Raw genomic sequence first — 21,855 nt, forward strand, 5'->3', positions numbered from 1 at the left:
ACGGGCTCGACTTACTGCCGGCAATGTTGACCAAGCTCTGACACCGGTTGTACAGGGACCGAACAGCCCTTATCAGGGGGTCCAGTACCCCATACTCCCGGAGCACCCCCCACAGGATTCCCCGAGGGACAGGGTCAAACTCCTTTTCCAAGTCCACAAAACACATTTAGACTGGTTGGGCGAACTCCCAAGCACCCTCCAGGACTCTGCTAAGGGTGAAGAGCTGGTCCACTGTTCCGCGACCAGGACGAAAACCACACTGTTCCTCCTGAATCCAAGGTTCGTCTATCCGATGGACCCTCCTCTCCACAACCCCCGAATAAACTTTTCCAGGGAGGCTGAGGAATGTGATCCCTCTGTAGTTGGAACACACCCTCCGGTCCCCCTTTTTTAAAGAGGGGGACCAACACCCCGGTCTGCCAATCCAGAGGCACTGTCCCCGATGTCCATGCGATGTTGCAGAGACGTGTCAACCAAGACAGCCCTACAACATCCAGAGCCTTGAGGAACTCCGGGCGTATCTCATCCACCCCCGGGGCCCTGCCACCAAGGAGTTTTTTGACTATCTCGGTGACCTCAGTCCCAGAGATGAGAGAGCCCACCACAGAGTCCCCAGACTCTGCTTCCTCATTTGAAGGCATGTTAGTGGGATTGAGGAGGTCTTCAAAGTACTCCCCCCCACCGACCCCCACTTCCTAATGTTTGTCCCAAATTTACCCATAACTGGTTGCCAACTGTGTCACCATGTTCTTGTACACATTACAGCACAAACAGGCCAGACACCAAACTGTTAGCTAAACATGCACAGAGATGGACACTCGGTTGGATTTATCAGCTCTGAGAATGTGTTGTTTAAAATCTTCAATTTAATTTAAATCCCTCTACAGATGCAAGAAAAAGTTTGTGAACTCTTCATAATCTTGTAAATTTTGGCCCAAATTTCTCCTGAGAATGTGGTCTGATCTTCAACTGTACTAAAATCACAGACAAACACAATCAACCTGAACTCACAACACACAAACAACTGGACTGTCAATGCTGAACACGTCATTTAAACCTTTACAGTCCAGTCAAGTCAGGGGTTCAACCAATGAGATGAGACTGGAGGTGTGGCTTAGAGGCACTCAGACAAATAGAATTGAAGAAATGTGGGTTCTGGCAAAGCTGTCCCTTCTCCATAAAGATCTGCTCATGAACATACAGAACAAGAACATAAGAAATATAACAGACAAGAGGAGACCATTCATCAGTCCATCAAGGTTGTTAGTTTAGCTAACAGGTAAGGTGTCTCAACATCACATCAATATAACTCTTAAAGATTGTCAAGAGGAGATAATAAGAAAGGGAGATAAGAATAAAGCTGGAAAAGCTAATAAAAGCATTTCAAAAACATCTTTGCTTATTAAGTGCTTTTGTTGTTTTACAAATATTACTTGTCCTTTCATTTAGTTATGTAATTTCATGTTTTGTTTATATTGTGTTGTTTATTATCCAAATATCTTTGTGTTTTGTGGGTGAGACCATAAGAGATGGGCCACATTAATGTCACTTCTGAAAGACCACCCCCAGCTCCTATATTGGTGGTTATTTACATTTAATAAGAGCTTTATTGTAATTATCTAAGCCAGCAATATATTTTGGGCCTGTGCATGCTGAAGCCTCCTGTTGAGTTTGGAGTCAGGCTGCCTGGGGTGAGATCTCTCTATAGGAGGACTAGTGAAGGTCCTGAGCCTTCATTTATAAAGCTTGAGTACACACAAAATAAGACAGTCAAAAAATAGTGAGCAAAATATATACAGTGAATTTTACAGTCCTAAAATGAAAAATAATGATAAAAATGTATATACTCAAAATCATAGCCCTCCTTAAGAGAAAGAAAAAACAAAATCAAGCAGAAAAAAAACAACACAAAAAAAATTATTTAAAATGAAAAAAAGTGTATATGCAAGAAAAACAAAAAATTGCACTTGAAAACCAAACTATTAGACATCTCCACCAAAGCAATATTGCAACTAGATATCTATGCAATAAAAAATTTACAAATATAGGCACCAGCCGCTGTATGGGATACTAAATGAATGCGCTTTACCATACTCTCTGTACCCACCACCGAATCTAAAGACAAACCATTGAGTCAGGAAGAAAAGAAGAAATCTAAAAAAGAAAGGCTTAAACTGTTGTTCTACACTGGCCAATCAGAACACAAAGCTTTACCTCAAGTCAGCTGATCATTCAATAAATCCCAGAGACATAAGTCAGTCAGTTATTGTCCAACCTGCTATATCCTAACACAGGGTCACATGGGTCTGCTGGAGCCAATTCCAGCCGACACTGGGTGCAAGGCAGGAACCAATCCCAGGCAGGGCACCAGCCTACTGCAGGGCACACACACACACCAAGCACAACCACCAATGCACCTAACCTGCATGTCTTTGGACTGTGGGAGGAAACCCACACAGACACGGGGAGAACATGCAAAAGTCCATGCAGGGAGAACCTGGGAAGTGAACCCGGGTCTCCTAACTGCGAGGCAACAACGCTACCACTGTGCCACCATGCCACCCAGAGACTTTAAGGAACTGAAAATTCTGGAAGGAAGGAAGTAAAATTGAAAACTGAGCAGCAGCTGCAGGAAATGTGTGGTGGAGTCTTTGGAGATAAAGGAGGATCAAGAAGTTAGTAAAGACAGAGGGTCACAAACTGGACTGTTCAGATTTAAACAATGCATTCAGGAATGATGAGAAGTCTAACTGTTATTAATTAACATCATAGTGTTTGTCCATTTTTAGGGACTTAATTGAAGATCAGACCACACTGTTAGGAGAAATTAGAGCAGAAAATCCAAAGGAATTACAAACTTTTTCTTGCAACTTCACGTCTGTTTGCACACGTACCGGTCCCGGTGCATAACGACGATTGGACGATGTCACAATCATGTCACAGCCATGTGTGCATGCCCCTCTGTCATGCACCTCGACATACTACACATCAAAGGAAAATTCAGAGTCTCGTCTTTCCGATGATATAAACCATTTTGACACACAACAACCACAGCACTGACACTAAATCCTTTTTTACAGAGAAGTAAATACTTTTAAGAGCTGACTTTTCCTACCTTTGAAGGCTCTCTGCAAGTCAAACATCAATATTTCCGAGCAATATTGATCTCATTCTGTCCATAAGGCTCCAGGGAATATAATCCAGTAAAACGATTAGGTCCAAAACACACGATAGATCCTCAAAGGGACAAAAACTCCAGAAAACGTTTCTTAACTTGAGACTAGCTCTGACATTTTTTTTCATTTCTATTGGTCATATCAGACGTAATTTGTTTCTTTCGGCAATAACCATGCTACAGCATGTTACTTGGAAGTGTTAGCTTCTGATTGACACCTAAGTTGGCCAATTACGAGGGGTCTGGGGGGTGACTGGCACCTCATATAGCCAACGAGTGTCACAGACAGCTGAACGATGACGCACAACTCCAAACCCTGGTAGAATCTACCAGTTTGATTGGACGCTGTGAGTGACACTCCAAACTTACAGCCAATGAGCAGCTGAGCACGCCGATATGTAACTTGCCATGCCAACTTGTAAACAAAACCGATCGGAGCTGCGAAGCTGGCATTTGTGCCAGTCTGCAGACTTGGTGCGTGGTTGTTTATTGTGATTTCACCTAGTTTTTTCGCATTTTAAATATGGATAAACGTACAGATAAATGTAAATACACTCTCGATTAAGTCGTAGACGCATGTATGCGGCGTCACAGTGATCAATCGGACAATGGATATGTCTGAGGCAGAGAGCGACATGTGACACGCCTTTGTGCTTTCTGTCTGCTAACGATTGCTACAATCAGTGGCACGTGGAAAAACGCTGAGCTGTGTTGTAACAGTTTGTAACAAATGTATATAGTTTGTGTGCATTTTATTTAAAAAAGTAAAAATAAAATATATATATTTTTTTGGCCCATAAGACTTGTTTTGACTATTTTTATATTGAAATGTGTATTTTTTATTGTTTTTATTATGGAACATGAATTTCCATAACTAATAGAGTGACACTGTGTGTAGATATAGATTCCTTTAGGTGTAAGCTTTCAGTAGAGCCCTCATTGATATCTGTGGGTTGAAGCATTCAAAAGTTATTACACTTTTCCATACGTTCCAAAATGTGGATAATGGATAAACCATAGGTCCCTCTAAAAAGCACCTGGACATGCCCACATAAAACTGGTGTAAAATGTCATTTTACAGGTATTCTTTTCAAATTTGAAATGTGAGTAGTCAACAAGTTATTCTGTTGGTACATAGTGTGTTTCTGTCCCCATCTACCTACTGCAGCTATAGAGGCCTTTATTTTCACAAAAAAACTTAGGCGAGAACAAATAAATTCATTTTTTTGTGAGTTCTAATGTGCATAACTTTTGATCAGTCACACCTACAGTGATTCTGACTACTAAGGGTGAAACTAGAGAATGTTACCTTTACAAAGAGACCAAACATGTGTTTATACTCCAGATAGTTCAATAACAGCAATGATTCTAATTTGGAGAGGTCGAATTACAAGCGATTTAGCAAAAATGACCCCACTTGATAAGGGGTTTTTAACTAAAGACAGGTTTAGAAAGTTTACTTAATGTTACAAACTATAATGGAAGAACAGAAAACTCCTAAACTTGTACAAATATAGTGAATCTGTGTTTTACTGTTTGTTTAATTTTGTTTCAAATTTCATCTAAGTTTCAATTAAAAAAAGCACAAGACAGCACTTTCAGGCCCATAACTCTGACCCTAAGACGTACAACCATTGTTATTGGTCACTTACTTGTTTCAGATGACATCTTAGGTGGTGGTTGACCTTCCTCAGTTCTAGGAGATGAATTTTCTTCAGTCATCTTTGTGTCAGACTGTAATGATTCATATTGTACACTAATAGAAGACTCCGGAGATGAAGAGTGTCTGCTATGAGAAGAGACTAACCCAGTCACTGCTCCATCTTGATATTCATAATGAACGTCATCTTCCTCGACACTCTCCATACTCCTATAGCTGGCCATCTCAGTGCTGACACACTCCTCTTCATCTTCCTCTTTAAAACACACTGACCCCAGTTCACAGTCTTCTTCCTTAATATCCGTCTTAGGTGGTGGATGACCTTCCTCAGTTGTAGGAGATGAAATTTCTTCAGTCATCTTTGTGTCAGACTGTAATGATTCATATTTTACATTGATAGATGACTCCGGAGATGAAGAGTGTATGCTATGAGAAGAGACTAACCCGGTCACTGCTCCATCTTGATGTCCATAATGAAGGTCATCTTCCTCAACACTCTCCATACTCCTATACCTGGCCATCTCAGTGCTAACACACTTCTCTTCATCCTCCTCTTTCATAATCACTGACCCCAGTTCACGGTCTTCTTCCTTAGTGTCCGTCTTAGGTAGTGGATGACCTTCCTCAGTTGTAGGAGATGAAATTTCTTCAGTCATCTTTGTGTCAGACTGTAATGATTCATATTTTAAATTGATAGAAGACTCCAGAAATGAAGAGTGTCTGCTATGAGAAGAGACTAACCCGGTCACTGCTCCATCTTGATGTCCATAATGAAGGTCATCTTCCTTGATACTCTCCATACTCCTACAGTTGTTTATCTTAGTGCTGATACACTCTTCTTCATCTTCCTCTTTAAAACACACTGACCCCAGTTCACGGTCCTCTTCCTTGATGTCCAGACTCTCCTGTTTGGGGTGGACACACTCCAACTCACAGTCCTCCTCCTTAACATTTATGGTCCTCTCCTCCATGATATTCATGTCGGCCTCAAATGTCTCCTCTTTCACATCCATTTAAACGTTACAGTAAATGGAAGATTTTTCCTTCTGTCTGTAAATAAAAACAGAATTCAATTCAATTAAAACTGATCTAAAGACATTTGATGTTTATAACATTCTGTCAGTTAAAGCTAATGTCAAGTCAGGCAGTTCACAGCAAGGTGACAGTAACTCATCACTTGTCATATCAAATGAGGTGTAAAAATTAGTTTGGGAATGAAAGGATGGTCCAACAGGCTAGAAGAAAAAGGAGGCCATCTTGTACAGTTGTGTGTCAACAGTATTCACTACTTTGATTGAACATTCAGTGCTATTGGTGTCCCAGAATTCTGTTATCAGTTAATGTTAAGGAAGGTTTATACAAGTTAGGCCTCAGGATTATGTTAAGAAATGAAGGAAGAGCAGCTTAGATAATGGGTTTGGGGTTTGCAATCTTAGGGTGATGTCACATTGGATGACTTATCCAGCAATTTTAAGTCATAGCCTTCTTTTATATAATCTTAGACCCTGTCCACACATATGTCTGAATTGAGCATTTTTCTACTGTTTGTAGCGTCTGGTCAGCGCAGATTGAAAACCAAAACGTTTTTATGCTCATTGCAGCAAATCAGACCATCTACACGGCTTTCACCATTTGCATTGGGCCAGATGTGCGTTCAGATGGTTTAAAAAAAACAATTCATGCATTTTTTTTGCCATCAATTCTACCAGAATCCCAAAGAGCATGAAGAAAATATTTGTATTGTGTTTACATGTCATTCATTTAACATTCTGGAAAACCAGATACAGTACTGTGCATCCGGAAAGTATTCACAGCACATCACTGTTTCCACATTTTGTTATGTTACAGCCTTATTCCAGAATGGATTAAATTAATTTTTTCCTCAGAATTCTACACGCAACACCCCATAATGACAACGTGAAAAAAGTTTACTTGAGGTTTTTGCAAATTTATTAAAAATAAAAAAATTGAGAAATGACATGTACATACAGTGGTGTGAAAAACTATTTGCCCCCTTCCTGATTTCTTATTCTTTTGCATGTTTATCACACAAAATGTTTCTGATCATCAAACACATTTAACCATTAGTCAAATATAACACAAGTAAACACAAAATGCAATTTTTAAATGATGGTTTTTATTATTTAGAGAGAAATAAAATCCAAACCTACATGGCCCTGTGTGAAAAAGTAATTGCCCCCTGAACCTAATAACTGGTTGGGCCACCCTTAGCAGCAATAACTGCAATCAAGCGTTTGCGATAACTTGCAATGAGTCTTTTACAGCGCTCTGGAGGAATTTTGGCCCACTCATCTTTGCAGAATTGTTGTAATTCAGCTTTATTTGAGGGTTTTCTAGCATGAACCGCCTTTTTAAGGTCATGCCATAGCATCTCAATTGGATTCAGGTCAGGACTTTGACTAGGCCACTCCAAAGTCTTCATTTTGTTTTTCTTCAGCCATTCAGAGGTGGATTTGCTGGTGTGTTTTGGGTCATTGGCCTGTTGCAGCACCCAAGATCGCTTCAGCTTGAGTTGACGAACAGATGGCCGGACATTCTCCTTCAGGATTTTTGGTAGACAGTAGAATTCATGGTTCCATCTATCACAGCAAGCCTTCCAGATCCTGAAGCAGCAAAACAACCCCAGACCATCACACTACCACCACCATATTTTACTGTTGGTATGATGTTCTTTTTCTGAAATGCTGTGTTCCTTTTACGCCAGATGTAACGGGACATTTGCCTTCCAAAAGTTCAACTTTTGTCTCATCAGTCCACAAGGTATTTTCCCAAAAGTCTTGGCAATCATTGAGATGTTTCTTAGCAAAATTGAGACGAGCCATAATGTTCTTTTTGCTTAACAGTGGTTTGCGTCTTGGAAATCTGCCATGCAGGCCGTTTGTGCCCAGTCTCTTTCTTATGGTGGAGTCGTGAACACTGACCTTAATTGAGGCAAGTGAGGCCTGCAGTTCTTTAGACGTTGTCCTGGGGTCTTTTGTGACCTCTCGGATGAGTCGTCTCTGCGCTCTTGGGGTAATTTTGGTCGGCCAGCCACACCTGGGAAGGTTCACCACTGTTCCATGTTTTTGCCATTTGTGGATAATGGCTCTCACTGTGGTTCGCTGGAGTCCCAAAGCTTTAGAAATGGCTTTATAACCTTTACCAGACTGATAGATCTCAATTACTTCTGTTCTCATTTGTTCCTGAATTTCTTTGGATCTTGGCATGATGTCTAGCTTTTGAGGTGCTTTTGGTCTACTTCTCTGTGTCAGGCAGCTCCTATTTAAGTGATTTCTTGATTGAAACAGGTGTGGCAATAATCAGGCCTGGGGGTGGCTACGGAAATTGAACTCAGGTGTGATACACCACAGTTAGGTTATTTTTAACAAGGGGCAATTACTTTTTCACACAGGGCCAAGCAGGTTTGGATTTTTTTTCTCCCTAAATAATAAAAACCATCATTTAAAAACTGCATTTTGTGTTTACTTGTGTTATATTTGACTAATGGTTAAAAGTTTTTGATGATCAGAAACATTTTGTGTGACAAACATGCAAAAGAATAAGAAATCAGGAAGGGGGCAAATAGTTTTTCACACCACTGTAAGTATTTACAGCCTTTGACATGAAACTCCAAATTGAGCTCAGATGCATCCTGTTTCCCCTGATCATCCTTGAGATGTTTCTGCAGCTTAATTGGAGTCCAGCTGTGGTAAATTCAGTTGATTGGACTTGATTTGGAAAGGCACACACCTGTCTATAGAAGGTCCCACAGTTGACAGTTCATGTCAGAGCACAAACCAAGCATGAAGTCAAAGGAATTGTCTGTAGACCTCCGAGACAGGATTGTCTCGAGGCACAAATCTGGGGAAGGTTACAGAAAAATTTCTGCTGCTTTGAAGGTCCCAATGAGCACAGCGGCCTCCATCATCTGTGAGTGGAAAAAGTTCAAAACCACCAGGACTCTTCTTAGAGCTGGCCGGCCATCGAAATTGAGTGATCCTGATGGAGCTTGAGAGGTACTCCAAAGAGAAATGGGCGAAACTGGCCAAGGATAGGTGTGCCAAGCTTGTGGCATCATATTCAAAAAGACTTGAGGCTGTAATTGCTGCCAAAGGTGCATCGACAAAGTATTGAGCAAAGGCTGTGAATACTTATGTACATGTGATTTCTTAGTTTTTTTATTTTAATAAATTTGCAAAAACCTCAAGTAAACTTTTTTCACGTTGTCATTATGGGGTGTTGTGTGTATGTATATATATATATATATATATATATATATATATATACAGAAATCCTCGCTATATCGCTTTGACTTTCGCGGTTTCGCTCTATCATGATTTTATATGAAAGCATAACTTAATATATAACGCGGATTTTTCTCTGCTTCGAGGGTTCTGCGGAAAATGTGTCTTTTTACTTCCTGTACATGCTTCCTCAGTTGGTTTGCCCAGTTGATTTCATACAAGGGACGCTATTGGCGGATGACTGAGAAGCTAACCAATCAGAGCACGCAGCTAAGTTCTCCTGACTGAGAAGCTAACCAATCAAAGCACGCAGTTAAGTTCCTGCTTGCTGAATGCAGTGTTAACCAGGAAGTCTTGTCTCGCTCATTCAGCATCAACGTGTTTCGCTGTGTAAAGAGTTCTGCTCTTTTGTGTTTATGTTTGTGCATAGTCAAGCCCTTCATTGTGTCTCCAAAACGATCTGCTACTGCTTCAGGGGCCGTGCTCAAGCGCCAATGAAAGAAGTTAATGACTGCCGAAAAGGTAAATGTTTTGCATTTGTTGAAGGCTACGATTGTTTTTATTTAAAAAGTAGGAAAGGAATATAAGATCTACGGCCACAGTGTCCTTTTAACCAGGGTGCAAAACAAGTTGTAAGTGGATGTAATAAGGCAGTAGTCTGGATGGAATCTGCTTTAGGGATTTGGATTGAAGAACAACGGCAGTGCTACACAATCGCCTGAAGTGGCTCCTTTGGAAGAGCTGTAATGCTCTCCTTTGTTGTGCAGTAAAATTAAACTCATTGTTATCGGACAAGTCATTGTGTCATTGTTGGTGAGTAACCATAATTAATTTTCTACTTACAGTACTTAGTATATGTACGTATGTTTAGTGTCACTGTACACACACATTTACTGTATACTATTTTTGTTGCATTGTACGTATTTATTGCTGGTGGCATTTCTATCGTAATGGCTGCAATATGTGATATCAGAGACACTCAATATCTTTAAAATAATATTTAGGTTTTACTGTATATAAACAGTGTGTTTATATACATAATTTCAATGAATCCTACCTAATATCTAAGAGAATACAAAGGGATTATGCTGTATAACTCTGCGGGGAATATTTATAAACAGTGTGGGAGAGTTTATAAGGGCTTAAAATACAGTGGTGTGAAAAACTATTTGCCCCCTTCCTGATTTCTTGTTCTTTTGCATGTTTGTCACAAAAAATGTTTCTGATCATCAAACACATTTAACCATTAGTCAAATATAACACAAGTAAACACAAAATGCAGTTTTTTAATGATGGCTTTTATTATTTAGGGAGAAAAAAAATCCAAACCTACATGGCCTTGTGTGAAAAAGTAATTGCCCCCTTGCTAAAAAATCACCTAACTGTGGTGTATCACACCTGAGTTCAATTTCCGTAGCCACCCCCAGGCCTGATTACTGCCACACCTGTTTCAATCAAGAAATCACTTAAACAGGAGCTGCCTGACACAGAGAAGTAGACCAAAAGCACCTCAAAAGCTAGACATCATGCCAAGATCCAAAGAAATTCAGGAACAAATGAGAACAGAAGTAATTGAGATCTATCAGTCTGGTAAAGGTTATAAAGCCATTTCTAAAGCTTTGGGACTCCAGCGAACCACAGTGAGAGCCATTATCCACAAATGGCAAAAACATGGAACAGTGGTGAACCTTCCCAGGAGTGGCCGGCCGACCAAAATTACTCCAAGAGCGCAGAGACGACTCATCCGAGAGGTCACAAAAGACCCCAGGACAACGTCTAAAGAACTGCAGGCCTCACTTGCCTCAATTAAAGTCAGTGTTCACGACTCCACCATAAGAAAGAGACTGGGCAAAAACGGCCTGCATGGCAGATTTCCAAGACGCAAACCACTGTTAAGCAAAAGGAACATTAGGGCTCGTCTCAATGTTGCTAAGAAACATCTCAACGATTGCCAAGACTTTTGGGAAAATACCTTGTGGACTGATGAGACAAAAGTTGAACTTTTTGGAAGGCAAATGTCCCGTTACATCTGGCGTAAAAGGAACACAGCATTTCAGAAAAAGAACATCATACCAATAGTAAAATATGATGGTGGCAGTGTGATGGTCTGGGGTTGTTTTGCTGCTTCAGGACCTGGAAGGCTTGCTGTGATAGATGGAACCATGAATTCTACTGTCTACCAAAAAATCCTGAAGGAGAATGTCCAGCCATCTGTTCGTCAACTCAAGCTGAAGCGATCTTGGGTGCTGCAACAGGACAATGACCCAAAACACACCAGCAAATCCACCTCTGAATGGCTGAAGAAAAACAAAATGAAGACTTTGGAGTGGCCTAGTCAAAGTCCTGACCTGAATCCAATTGAGATGCTATTGCATGACCTTAAAAAGGCGGTTCATTCTAGAAGACCCTCAAATAAAGCTGAATTACAACAATTCTGCAAAGATGAGTGGGCCAAAATTCCTCCAGAGCGCTGTAAAAGACTCATTGCAGGGCCATGTAGGTTTGGATTTTTTTTTTCTCCCTAAATAATAAAAACCATCATTTAAAAACTGCATTTTGTGTTTACTTGTGTTATATTTGACTAATGGTTAAATGTGTTTGATGATCAGAAACATTTTGTGTGACAAACATGCAAAAGAATAAGAAATCAGGAAGGGGGCAAAAAGTTTTTCACACCACTGTATATAAAAATAACCATAGAAACATATGGTTTCTACTTCGCGGATTTTCACCTATCGCACGGGGGTCTGGAACGCAACCCCCGCGATCGAGGAGGGATTACTGTATATATATTGTATTTATATGGACACAAACACACACTTTTACACACTTTATCAACAAAATAATAATGATAATAAGAGAGAATTCTAAACAGTTTGCAGGTTTGTTCTAATGACGTATCTTTAGCTACTCTGGATTATTAATGCCAGTTGGCGAGTGTGTACGCGAGTACTGTTGGTATATTTGCTCACTTCAAGGTGACAAGTAGCCGCTCTTCAGGACTAACACTGACTCACATATTGGTTGACTGGCGTGTCAAATGGTGCTGTACCAGCGTTGGCAGGCAATCAAAACTCAAAACTGACATCCCACAGTATCTGAAGAACTTATGTGGAAGTTGAAGCACTTTTTCAGAGATTACAAAGAAGCTTCCTTTCTTCACATGCTGTGCAGTTAGAAGGTGAACCCAATACCAGTGCCGGTGTTTTCTCGGGCTACGTCGCCATATCAGGAGGATTTTTAACACAAGAAGGTAAATGTTCAGGTCTAATAAAGCCAACTGATCCATAAGTCACAAATCCAATGAAGGATGAGCATCAAACCCCACAGGCTAAAAACACTCTGGACTGCCTGATAACTGCAGGTAAACACACAAAACTACAATCTGGCCTACAGGTTGGCATTTACGAGAGGCAAACAAACTCAGAAGTAACATCATATTGAAGTCAATTAAGTGCCACTACAAAACAAAGCTTCAAAGCCCCAGTCACTCTGAGCACATTTATTAAACTAAGATTTGAACGCCCGAGTAGACAGGGCCTTAGCAAGATAGAGGCAGCTGGTGGTGTGACCCTGTGAAGCTGATCACTTAATGTCACACACCCAATGTCTGACTTTAATGAGCCTGTGACTCACTAAGATAAATTTAAACAGGTTTGTTTTTATTCTTAGAGACAGACTGTGTGTGCAGGAGAGCTGACAACCAGTGAATGTCCTCCTGACGTAGAAGACGTAGAGTCAAGTGAAGAGGAATAAGAAACTGCAGGTTTTGAATTTAACAAAAAAAAAAAACAAAAAAAACAGATGCTTCTATTTCTGATGTCTTGTGTTTCAGGTGTCATAACAAAAGGGAAATAATAAAATAAAACAAATGGCCGAGACTGCTGGACAGCCAGAGCTGTTAACCCTTTGTACACCGTGATCTTCATCAGGCAGCCTGCTATTAGAAATAGAGGTGAGCACAACTCTGCTGAGTGGTCGTCATGTGATCGCTAAATGTGACAAAGGCAGTGATTTTCATTTGTTTAAACTAATATGGTCAGGTGATGAGATCAGTAACTGCAGGTGACAAATCTGATGTGCCAAAGGACAAAAAGTCATGTAATATGACACTGGCTTTAGACTGGAGTGTCACTGATGGTGGTTACCTTTGATGTTTGATGGTAGGACAGACAAAGACCACTGCCTGCTAACTGACTAAAACCAATCAGAAAATTGCTGCAGTCACCCTTTCACCTGTTGAGCCAATCAGAATGTTTCATTGCAGTAACAGATTTTACAGAACCTCTTGTTCTCATTTTAAAGCGTTTGATTCTATTGAACTGTGAATTTTCCTTCTAGTGAACAGTTAATTGACCCAACTTGAGCCATCATAACATCCTTTATTGCACTGCCATTACAGGGATGGACACTAATAGTGTGCAAAAGTTTAAGATGGTAAAGAAGGCCATGAAATGTGCTTACTGTATTAGTTTAACTCAAAACACATGAACTGAATTTAAATGGGAACTTTGTGGGAACAAACAACAGCTTTCCTTGGTTATCTCAATATAAGCTGCTTCATGAAACATCCATCCATCCATTTCCTCCAACTGCGTATCCAGGGTAGGGTTGTAGAGCAGCTGGCGCCTATCCCAGCAATCATCGGGTACAAGGCATGAACAACACCTGGAGAGGGCGCTGGTCAGTCACAGGGTGGGCACACATGTACACGTATACCGCAGGACCAATTTAGCATTGCCAGTCCAGCTAATCTGCCTGTCGCTGAAGAGGAGGAAACACTCAGACACAGAGAGCACACGCAAACTCCACTCAGGGGCCAGAAAACATCTGACAAAAGAATTTTATGATAGAAGAAGTCGACATCCTGCTGTTTTCAAGAACAAGTAAAAGAATGTGTTCACCGCATATCCAACTCCATAAGTCACGTCCACCAAGGGTTTCTGCATAAAGCACAGCATTTAAAACACAAGTCATTAACACTCAGACTCCTATGGATGGATGAACAGATGGCTGGATCTTTATTAGTGCAAAGGGGAAATTCAACTTGATAAAGGAGGCTCAAGAATATTACAACTTACAACTACCTCCCTAAAGCAAAGGAAAACTTACAAAAATGGAGAAAAGCCTTCTGACTAAAAGATTAAAGAGCAGTCACAGCGTGGCTTTATAAAGGCCTATTGTCTTTGGTGTAAGGAGCCCCAGTGGTGTTTCTTTAACACACGTCTGCTGAATAATTCATTGGCTGAAAGTCTTCAGTTTTAGTGCTGACCTCAGGAGAGGATGTGCAGCATTGCTCATAATGGCACTCAGTTTGGTTTTAATTCTCTCCTTTGCTACAGACTCCAGCAGGCCGGGGGGGGGGGCAACACATAGCTGAGTCTGCCATCTTAATCAGCTGGTAGATCAGGTGGGCCTCTCTTGTAGTGACGCTACTAGCCCACCACACCACAGCATACACAATCATACTGGTCATCATAGCATTATACTGTAGAACACATAAAGAACGTCACTGGTGTGTATGTTTGTGTGCAGCACACAAGTAAACTCAATGATACGATAGGACATCAGATATCAAGTACATTGAATGAACATGTAGATATGAATGAAGATGATGAAAAGCAAAATAAAATAGTGTTAGAGAAACAGTTCAACAGCGGAGGCCATGACAGTGACGCATGTCATCCTATCACTGGACTGTTCTGGAATTTTAAAAAGCTTTGGTGCTACGTGTGCATTGAATTTGTCACGTGGTGAACTTCAGAAGTGTTGAGTTTCTCACATGACACGTGTGTCACCTGAGCTCGTTACTGAGTGACGTTGTGCTGCTCGGCTTGTTAATCAGTCAGTTTGGTCACAGGAGGACACACGGGAAATCTGGAGCTGAGGAGCCATTTGTGATGACAATCTTTATTAAAGTGTGCTTGTCAGGAGGTGACCACCTTACTGGGCCAAAGACACCACGTGTAGTGACCAAGACAGGCAGGCCAGGTGGACATTTAAGCTGGTTGTGGTGCTTAAATGGATTTTATGGTCTTAGTTTTACTTTGTATCAGTGGAGGAGTCTGGCAGATTGGGATTAAAGCTGGTGCCTTCATCTCTAAAACAAACATCAGAGTGGCAAATCTTAGCCCTGTTTGATATTCAATCCAAAAAGATTTTTGTCAGACGGTGACTGGTGGTCTTTTTCTTCTCATCAGTGGCTTTTCCCAGCATTGGTTTCCTTATGTTTTAAATTATTGACTGGCTTTTAAACATGAGTGGCTATTCAGCTGGGGTGACGTTTAGAGTTTAGTTTCAATCAGCACCATTTTCTTATTCACTTTTGTTATAGGAGCTTTGGGTTGTAGTGGAGGTCTGCAGGGTTTTTACTGGTGGATTTCTGTGTGCTTTTTAATTTGTAATTCACCTCACAACACATTGTCATATTCTCCTTGCAGTATTTCTATTGAGTTATCTTTATTAGTTATGCGTAGTTTTTGACAAGAAGTTTGACTCCCCTTGTACTTTGTTTGACTTGTAAACCCACCCATAGTAACGCTGATCAGGTGGTGGTGGGTCAGGCTTTAGTATGAAAGTTTAAACCAATTCTTAGCAATAAAAGAGCCGGTGATACGAGTCCATGTTTAGATTTGGGAATCCCCAGGACCTGAACTAAACTGGTATGGGGTAGTGCAGTCCTAATAAAATTAGAGATGTGTGAGGACAAGACATTTAATACAGGAACAGAGAAAAAGCAAATCAAACAGTGAGAACACGAGAGGCTGTGATATGAACAGCTGAGCTCCAGCGTTCGTGTGCTGCTCACCCTGTGGACTGTCGGGCAATTTAAAAGCTCCACACACAGGCAGGTTTTCATTGATGTTTTTATGATCTCGACCTTTGCATTTAAACATCAACTTTCACATAAAAAGTATTAAAATTACACATTTTCAATAATATACAAGTTTATTAAAAAATATTTTTAAAAAGCACTAATGGGTTTTTCCCCACTGCCTGCACTTCGCGCCATTGTGAAGAGGGGGCTGAACGCACACCAAGGAGACACGTCTGCTCCTCTGAAACTCCTCTTAAACATTCCTACATTGAGAAACAAGTAACAGTTGTATTTTTTAACCTCCTCTTTGCTCGATCAGCTACTGGCTTGCTGCTGCTTTCGTTCCACATGATCAGCATTTTGGGCGGCGCTTCGAATGTTTAAAAGTCTGTACAGCACCTCTTCTTTTGTCCTCAAACACTATGCGATCTCTTTTCACTTTCCATTATTTCACCAAGTAATATTTTCTGTTTGTTGTGCTAATATGATCTTTTCACTCATTTTTTTTTGAGACTTTCGAATTTTCCTTCTTTCATTATCTCTAACCTGCTCTGCATGTGTATCACGGGACTTGCTTACAAAAGTTGTAAGTATGACATGACGTGCCTCTCTCGCAGGATTTGAAAGTGTCTCTCTGGTTCTCTTCAAAAGAACTCGTCTCATCGATGGAAAAAAGTCTCATCTCAAGAATTTTTTATATAATAGAAAGATTTGATGGTGAGAGTATGATTATTAAATTAAATATGTTGTTTAAAGTGGGAGTACTTTTCCTTGTGCGCTTTTCACGGTCCTGTATTCACACTGGCAGTGCTGCGTTCCACCAGCCAAAGCAGTGTGACTGTGAATGTGAGGCAACTGCCAAAAGAAAGCGGGGCGTCGTTTGGAGTTATTTTACTAAACTGAGCAATAATGAAGCAAACTCAAAATACGTGTCAGACGGCCGTACGTTATTAAGGCAACACCACAAACCTGGTAGAACACATGGAAGTCAAACACATTGCTGATCTGGAGGAGATCAGAAGGGAGCACAAACACTCAGGCTAAAGAGACTGGCACAGGTGCCAAAGGGCTGTAGTCGACTTTTAAAGAAGCCTTCAAGAAAGACTGGCAGTACCCAGGAACGTTAACACTGTAAACTGATGTGGGGGTCTTGTACCTGTTTGAATGGACAGAAAACAATGTCTGCTTTTAGTGAGGAGTAAATTACAGTTATAGCTTGATGGATTGAAATACTTAGAACACATTTTTAAAATTTGTATATTTATGAGGTCCATTTGTTTTTTTTTAAAAATGTCTCGATATTAGGTTTATTCTACTTGGACTATAAGAACAGAGCTAAGCAGCAGTCCTGAGTGAGTCCCCAGGAACTCCTGCAGGTGTGCCCAGTAATAATGGCATCTCTAGTTGTTCACAGCCCAAGTGTTGCCCGCTCTTGCCAGTGATATGAGCAGTGATGTTGGGGAGCCTCTCATCAGCAGTGATGACGAAGTGAATCTGACTTCAGGCAGTGCAACTGAAAAGGACAGAGAAACTGAAAGAGATTCTGATGAATCTGAAAGTGACGCTCGCTTGATATTTGCATCGTTATTATACTTTTTACACTTCACACCGTGTACTTTGTGTTATTGTTACTGACCTCAGGCCTTGGGGAACCTGGGCCAGGTACAAGTCACTGTTGCTACAGGGTGTAGCCACAACAATATGGTGAAAAGCACGTAGCTCTGATGGTAAAACTCAGCATATTGGACTCCATGTTCCACAGCTCGCTTCAGGTGATCTTTCTCCTCTCCACACCATCCCACTTCATCCAGCGACCTTGCTTGGCTTGGGACACAGCCCTAGCACATCTGCCCGCTTCCTCCTGGTGGCGCACCTCCTCTATCACCAGGCGTTGTCGTTCTAACGGGTTAGCCTTCTGCCATTTGGGTGTTGTACACAGGCTTAGGCCCCCACTGCTGGACTTGTCCCACTATCTCCTGATGTCTCAGGGCAGCCTTTGTCGGTGACACTGCTGCTCCTGGCCTCCACCTCCTCCCTGTTACCAAGGTGGGAGCAGCGCCTCTAACCAAGGGATCCCTAGATTCCGTGAGGGTTATTTCAAGCCTTGCTTTGTAGCATTTGTACTCTTCTATCAGGCTTGATATTAGAAGAGAGAGCACTCCGTTGTCATATAGGCCTATGCTACTGAGGCATCTGGGTAATCCAAGCCACTTCCACACCTGCACATTCACCAGTCTCTTCAGCCGCTTGGCATGGGATAGGGTGACCTCATAGATAGAAATTGGCCACATGAGGCAGGGCAACAATCCAAACTGAAAGCACCAGAGCTTCAGCTTCCCTGGGATGGCAGTGTGGTTAATTTGCTGTAGGCCGCTAATGTTGTCCTGCTTGAGTTGTTCCACCTGTTCGGAGTCTTTTAACTCTGCATTGTACCAACATCCAAGGCTTTTGATGGCCTTTTCCAGGATTGTTGGTATCGGCACATCATTAACATGTAACCTCTCGTTGACGAGCTGGTCCTTAACGATGGAGATACTGCGGAATTTTTCTGGTTTAATCTCCATTCATGCCCAGTTGATGTTACCCTGGAATTTGTCCAGCAGGCGTCTGGTGCATGCCTTAGTTGATGTTATAGTTGTCATGTCATCCATAAACGCCAAGTTTTGAGGAAGACGCAGCCCGCTCTTCAGATGTTCCCCTCCAACCACCCACCGTGAAGCTCGAATAATTAATTCCATTGCCATGGTGAAGGCCAGTGGGGAGATGGTGCAACCCGCCATTATACCAATCTGCAGGGACTGCCAAGCCGTTGTTTTATCTTGGAGTGTAATGCAGAACTGGAGGTACTGGGAATAGGCTTTTACCAGCCTTGTGATGGTCTCTGGGACATAGAAAATATTATAAAATGTCAAAATGCCAAAAAAGGCATACGTTTTATGAGCATACATATGTTTCGAGAAAAAATGTAATGGTAATGCTTGTTGTTCTTTCACAGATTGTTTGCAGGAACTGAACACGTTTAATAATTTATGTTAATAAACAAGCAAACAAGTCTGATCTTTGGCACTATACGTAATAGTCTACTAATGCAAAGTATATAAAATGTGACTTTTTGACATCCACACTCACTGTACGTTTTTATAGAGGATTAACCATTCTTACAAGATGACACTCTGGCTGCATCAGTGTTGGTATCAGCATCGCCAATGCTGGCCTCAGTATAACCTGGTATCAGATCAAAAAGAAAACCAACAGCATCAGCCATCACTAGTATTCAGGAGTAAATACTGAAGAGCAGGTTTTCAATTTGAATAATGAATGTTGACTACCAATAGTCAAGAGTTGTCAAAACGTATTTACAGACAAAGTGATAATGAACAGTTTGGGACAGGCCAGTGTACGGGGTGACAATCAACCCGCCATTATTTTGGATGGCTTTGTCAACAGCAGTGTAGGACAGACTGACATTATCATTTTTAACATGGCTAGAACACAAGTCCTGTTTTAAAATTCTGCTGCCAGACACTCGTATTGCTAGCTAAAAACTCTGTTTCCATGGCTGGGCCCCTCGCCTGAATGCAGCCTTCATGCCTTACCTGATAAGACAATCGATACCAGACCATGTTAACATGCAGGGACGTCTCTCAGAGACACAAGATGGACACTAAAGTTCAAACAAAGGACCATAAATCAAGGAGCAGGAACACTGATGGACAGAACTTTGCACCAGTGGTCAGTCAAGAGGATGGGCTTATGTAAACTCAAGAAACCAATGGTAAGACCTCTGTTCCTTCCTTTAAAAAACCTTATAAAGATGCTGATCATCTCATCAAGCTTACAGCTCTCAGCCTGACCATAACTTTGGCTGTCTGCAGGTTAGAGGGTTTGGCTGTAACAGAAGTTGGGGCATTTGCTTTACTCCGAGGGGCAACGGTGGTCATTTGGAAAGGTGGAAGACTTGTCTGAACTGGAGTTAGATGAAGATGACATTAGCCCAAACCTTACTAAAGAATTGCTAGAGCACAAGCCAAGATGGTATCTTAAAGGCCACACATTCAACTTACTTGATATGGCAAATAACTAATCAGCAATTTTTTAGAAGACATGACGTTGCTTGCAACAAGAGCGCTGACATGGAGTGTGGAATCTCAAAAGAAACTGCAGGTGTGACAACAACGGAAAAGGAGACAGGCTCCTAAAACAAAAGACAGCATGTTGAAGATCTTTCCACGTGTTTGGAGATAGTCGACCAAGAAAGGAACAAAACCTCAATCATGTCAAAACATAAGTACACCTGCTTTGATGTGGAGATCTATAAAAAGTGTGATTTAATTGATAGGACACAGCAGCTAATGTATTATGGTAGTGGTGTCATTAAAACTGAAGGTATAACCTTGTGAACTCAGAGGGAAAGTGCAGAGCCTCATCTCACTGTAGAAGACACAAACTGCAGGGCCGGGAAGGCAGTGTAGACGATCTGTGAGCAAATGAATGCCACCGCGCAGACAACATAAGCTTTATAACAAGTTAAAGAAGGCAGCGATCTGAACCACTGGAACTGAAAAATCAGAATTCATAAGTTATGTGCCTTTATTTACAGGAGAGAAAAGTTTCAGTTAAGTTAATGTAGTTTTATGTTTTGTGTTTGTTATAATCCGTCATCTAATATCATTATCTATTGTGAACGATAGGGGGCGCTCTCGCTCCCTTGAACCCCTGTCCACGACTCCAGACACCAGGTAAAAGTCCTCAAGTTGACTTTATTTTCTTGCCACAGTGCACAAAGCACACTCTCCACCACAATTCTCATTAAACTCACAAATACTCAATAATAAACAATCCTCCAGCTCCCAGACGCATTGCCACCCTTCCACCCAGCTCAGCTCATGGTCTGTGAGTTCCCATAGTCCTTTTATACCTCCTGACCCGGAAGTGTTTCTGCCCAATAGTCCACAAGTCCTTATTCCTTCCGGGTCAGGGTAAATACGAACCTCCGGGTCACAGGGCACGAAGAAGCCCTCGGTCCTCCCTGCAGCTCCCTCCTGTGGCCCCCACGGCATCCAGCAGGGCTTTGCATAAAAACTCCAATGTCCATGATGCCCTGCTGGTCTTCTGGGGACCTCCACGCTGCAAGGAGGGCTCCACCTGGCGGCTTGGGGGTATTGGCCGGGATAAATGGCTGGCCATCCATCACACTATATTTGCATATATCCATCTTCTATTATCTTTATGCTATAAATAAAGTGTATTATTTTGTTTATTGCAGAAAGTGTGTTTGTGGTATTTGTGTAAATAGTCTATTACTGCGGCAACAACAAGAGAGAGAGTGAGGGAGTTTAATGTTGAATTTCACCAATTTATGGCCATCATTCATAACTTGCACAGATCTCTTCATATTTCAGGTTTCCCAGCTAGAAAGCGAAACAGAGAGGCCTTACTAAACTTACATTAATTTGGTGTCCCTCTGTGGCCGTGTTGTTAATTATTTTAATTAATTACCAGCATTACCAAAGACAAAACTGCTAATTCACTGAGTGCTCAATTAACATTTCGTACAGCAGACACCATTGAAAGGCGCTTTACAGAAATTACAAACCAGAAACAAGAACTGAACTGCTCAGTGCCACAGAGTCAACACAGCAAATAAAGGAAACACAATGGTGTCCACCTCATGAACTTAAACTTTTGCATTCAAGGAGTTTCACAGTCCAAGTATGCAGAGGACATTTTGAATAATTTAGGTCTTGCACATCTTTACGCCAAAACAGCTCACCTAGTACTCCATGGTTGTTTAATGCCACTGTAATGGAGCCTGATGTCCCCCCTGAGTAACTAGATATGTGATTTAGTGAACTGACGGCAGCCTGCGTTTAACTGAGCTGCTCAATACAAATGTTAAGGGTGTGGGGGTCCTGCCTGACCAGACAGTCTGACTGCAGTGATATTCTTTGGAATAATA

At 41.4% G+C, this 21,855-nt stretch overlaps 2 protein-coding genes across 2 annotated transcripts in view; one reads left to right on the forward strand and one right to left on the reverse strand.

Annotated features, from left to right (window-relative positions):
- Window positions 1-21,855, forward strand: part of LOC120533516 (gastrula zinc finger protein XlCGF57.1-like) — a 695,777-nt gene that overhangs the window by 458,921 nt on the left and 215,001 nt on the right. The window lies entirely within an intron of this gene.
- Window positions 1-21,855, reverse strand: part of LOC120534762 (zinc finger protein 83-like) — a 49,603-nt gene that overhangs the window by 24,171 nt on the left and 3,577 nt on the right. Inside the window, exon 2 of the mRNA XM_039762342.1 lies at window positions 4,828-5,885. Within this exon, the coding sequence (XP_039618276.1) occupies window positions 4,828-5,848 (1,021 nt within the window). The 5' untranslated portion in view covers window positions 5,849-5,885. The remainder of the gene's footprint in view (window positions 1-4,827; window positions 5,886-21,855) is intronic.

The sequence above is a fragment of the Polypterus senegalus genome, chromosome 8 (genome assembly GCF_016835505.1).
Source record: "Polypterus senegalus isolate Bchr_013 chromosome 8, ASM1683550v1, whole genome shotgun sequence".
NCBI lineage: Eukaryota > Metazoa > Chordata > Cladistia > Polypteriformes > Polypteridae > Polypterus > Polypterus senegalus.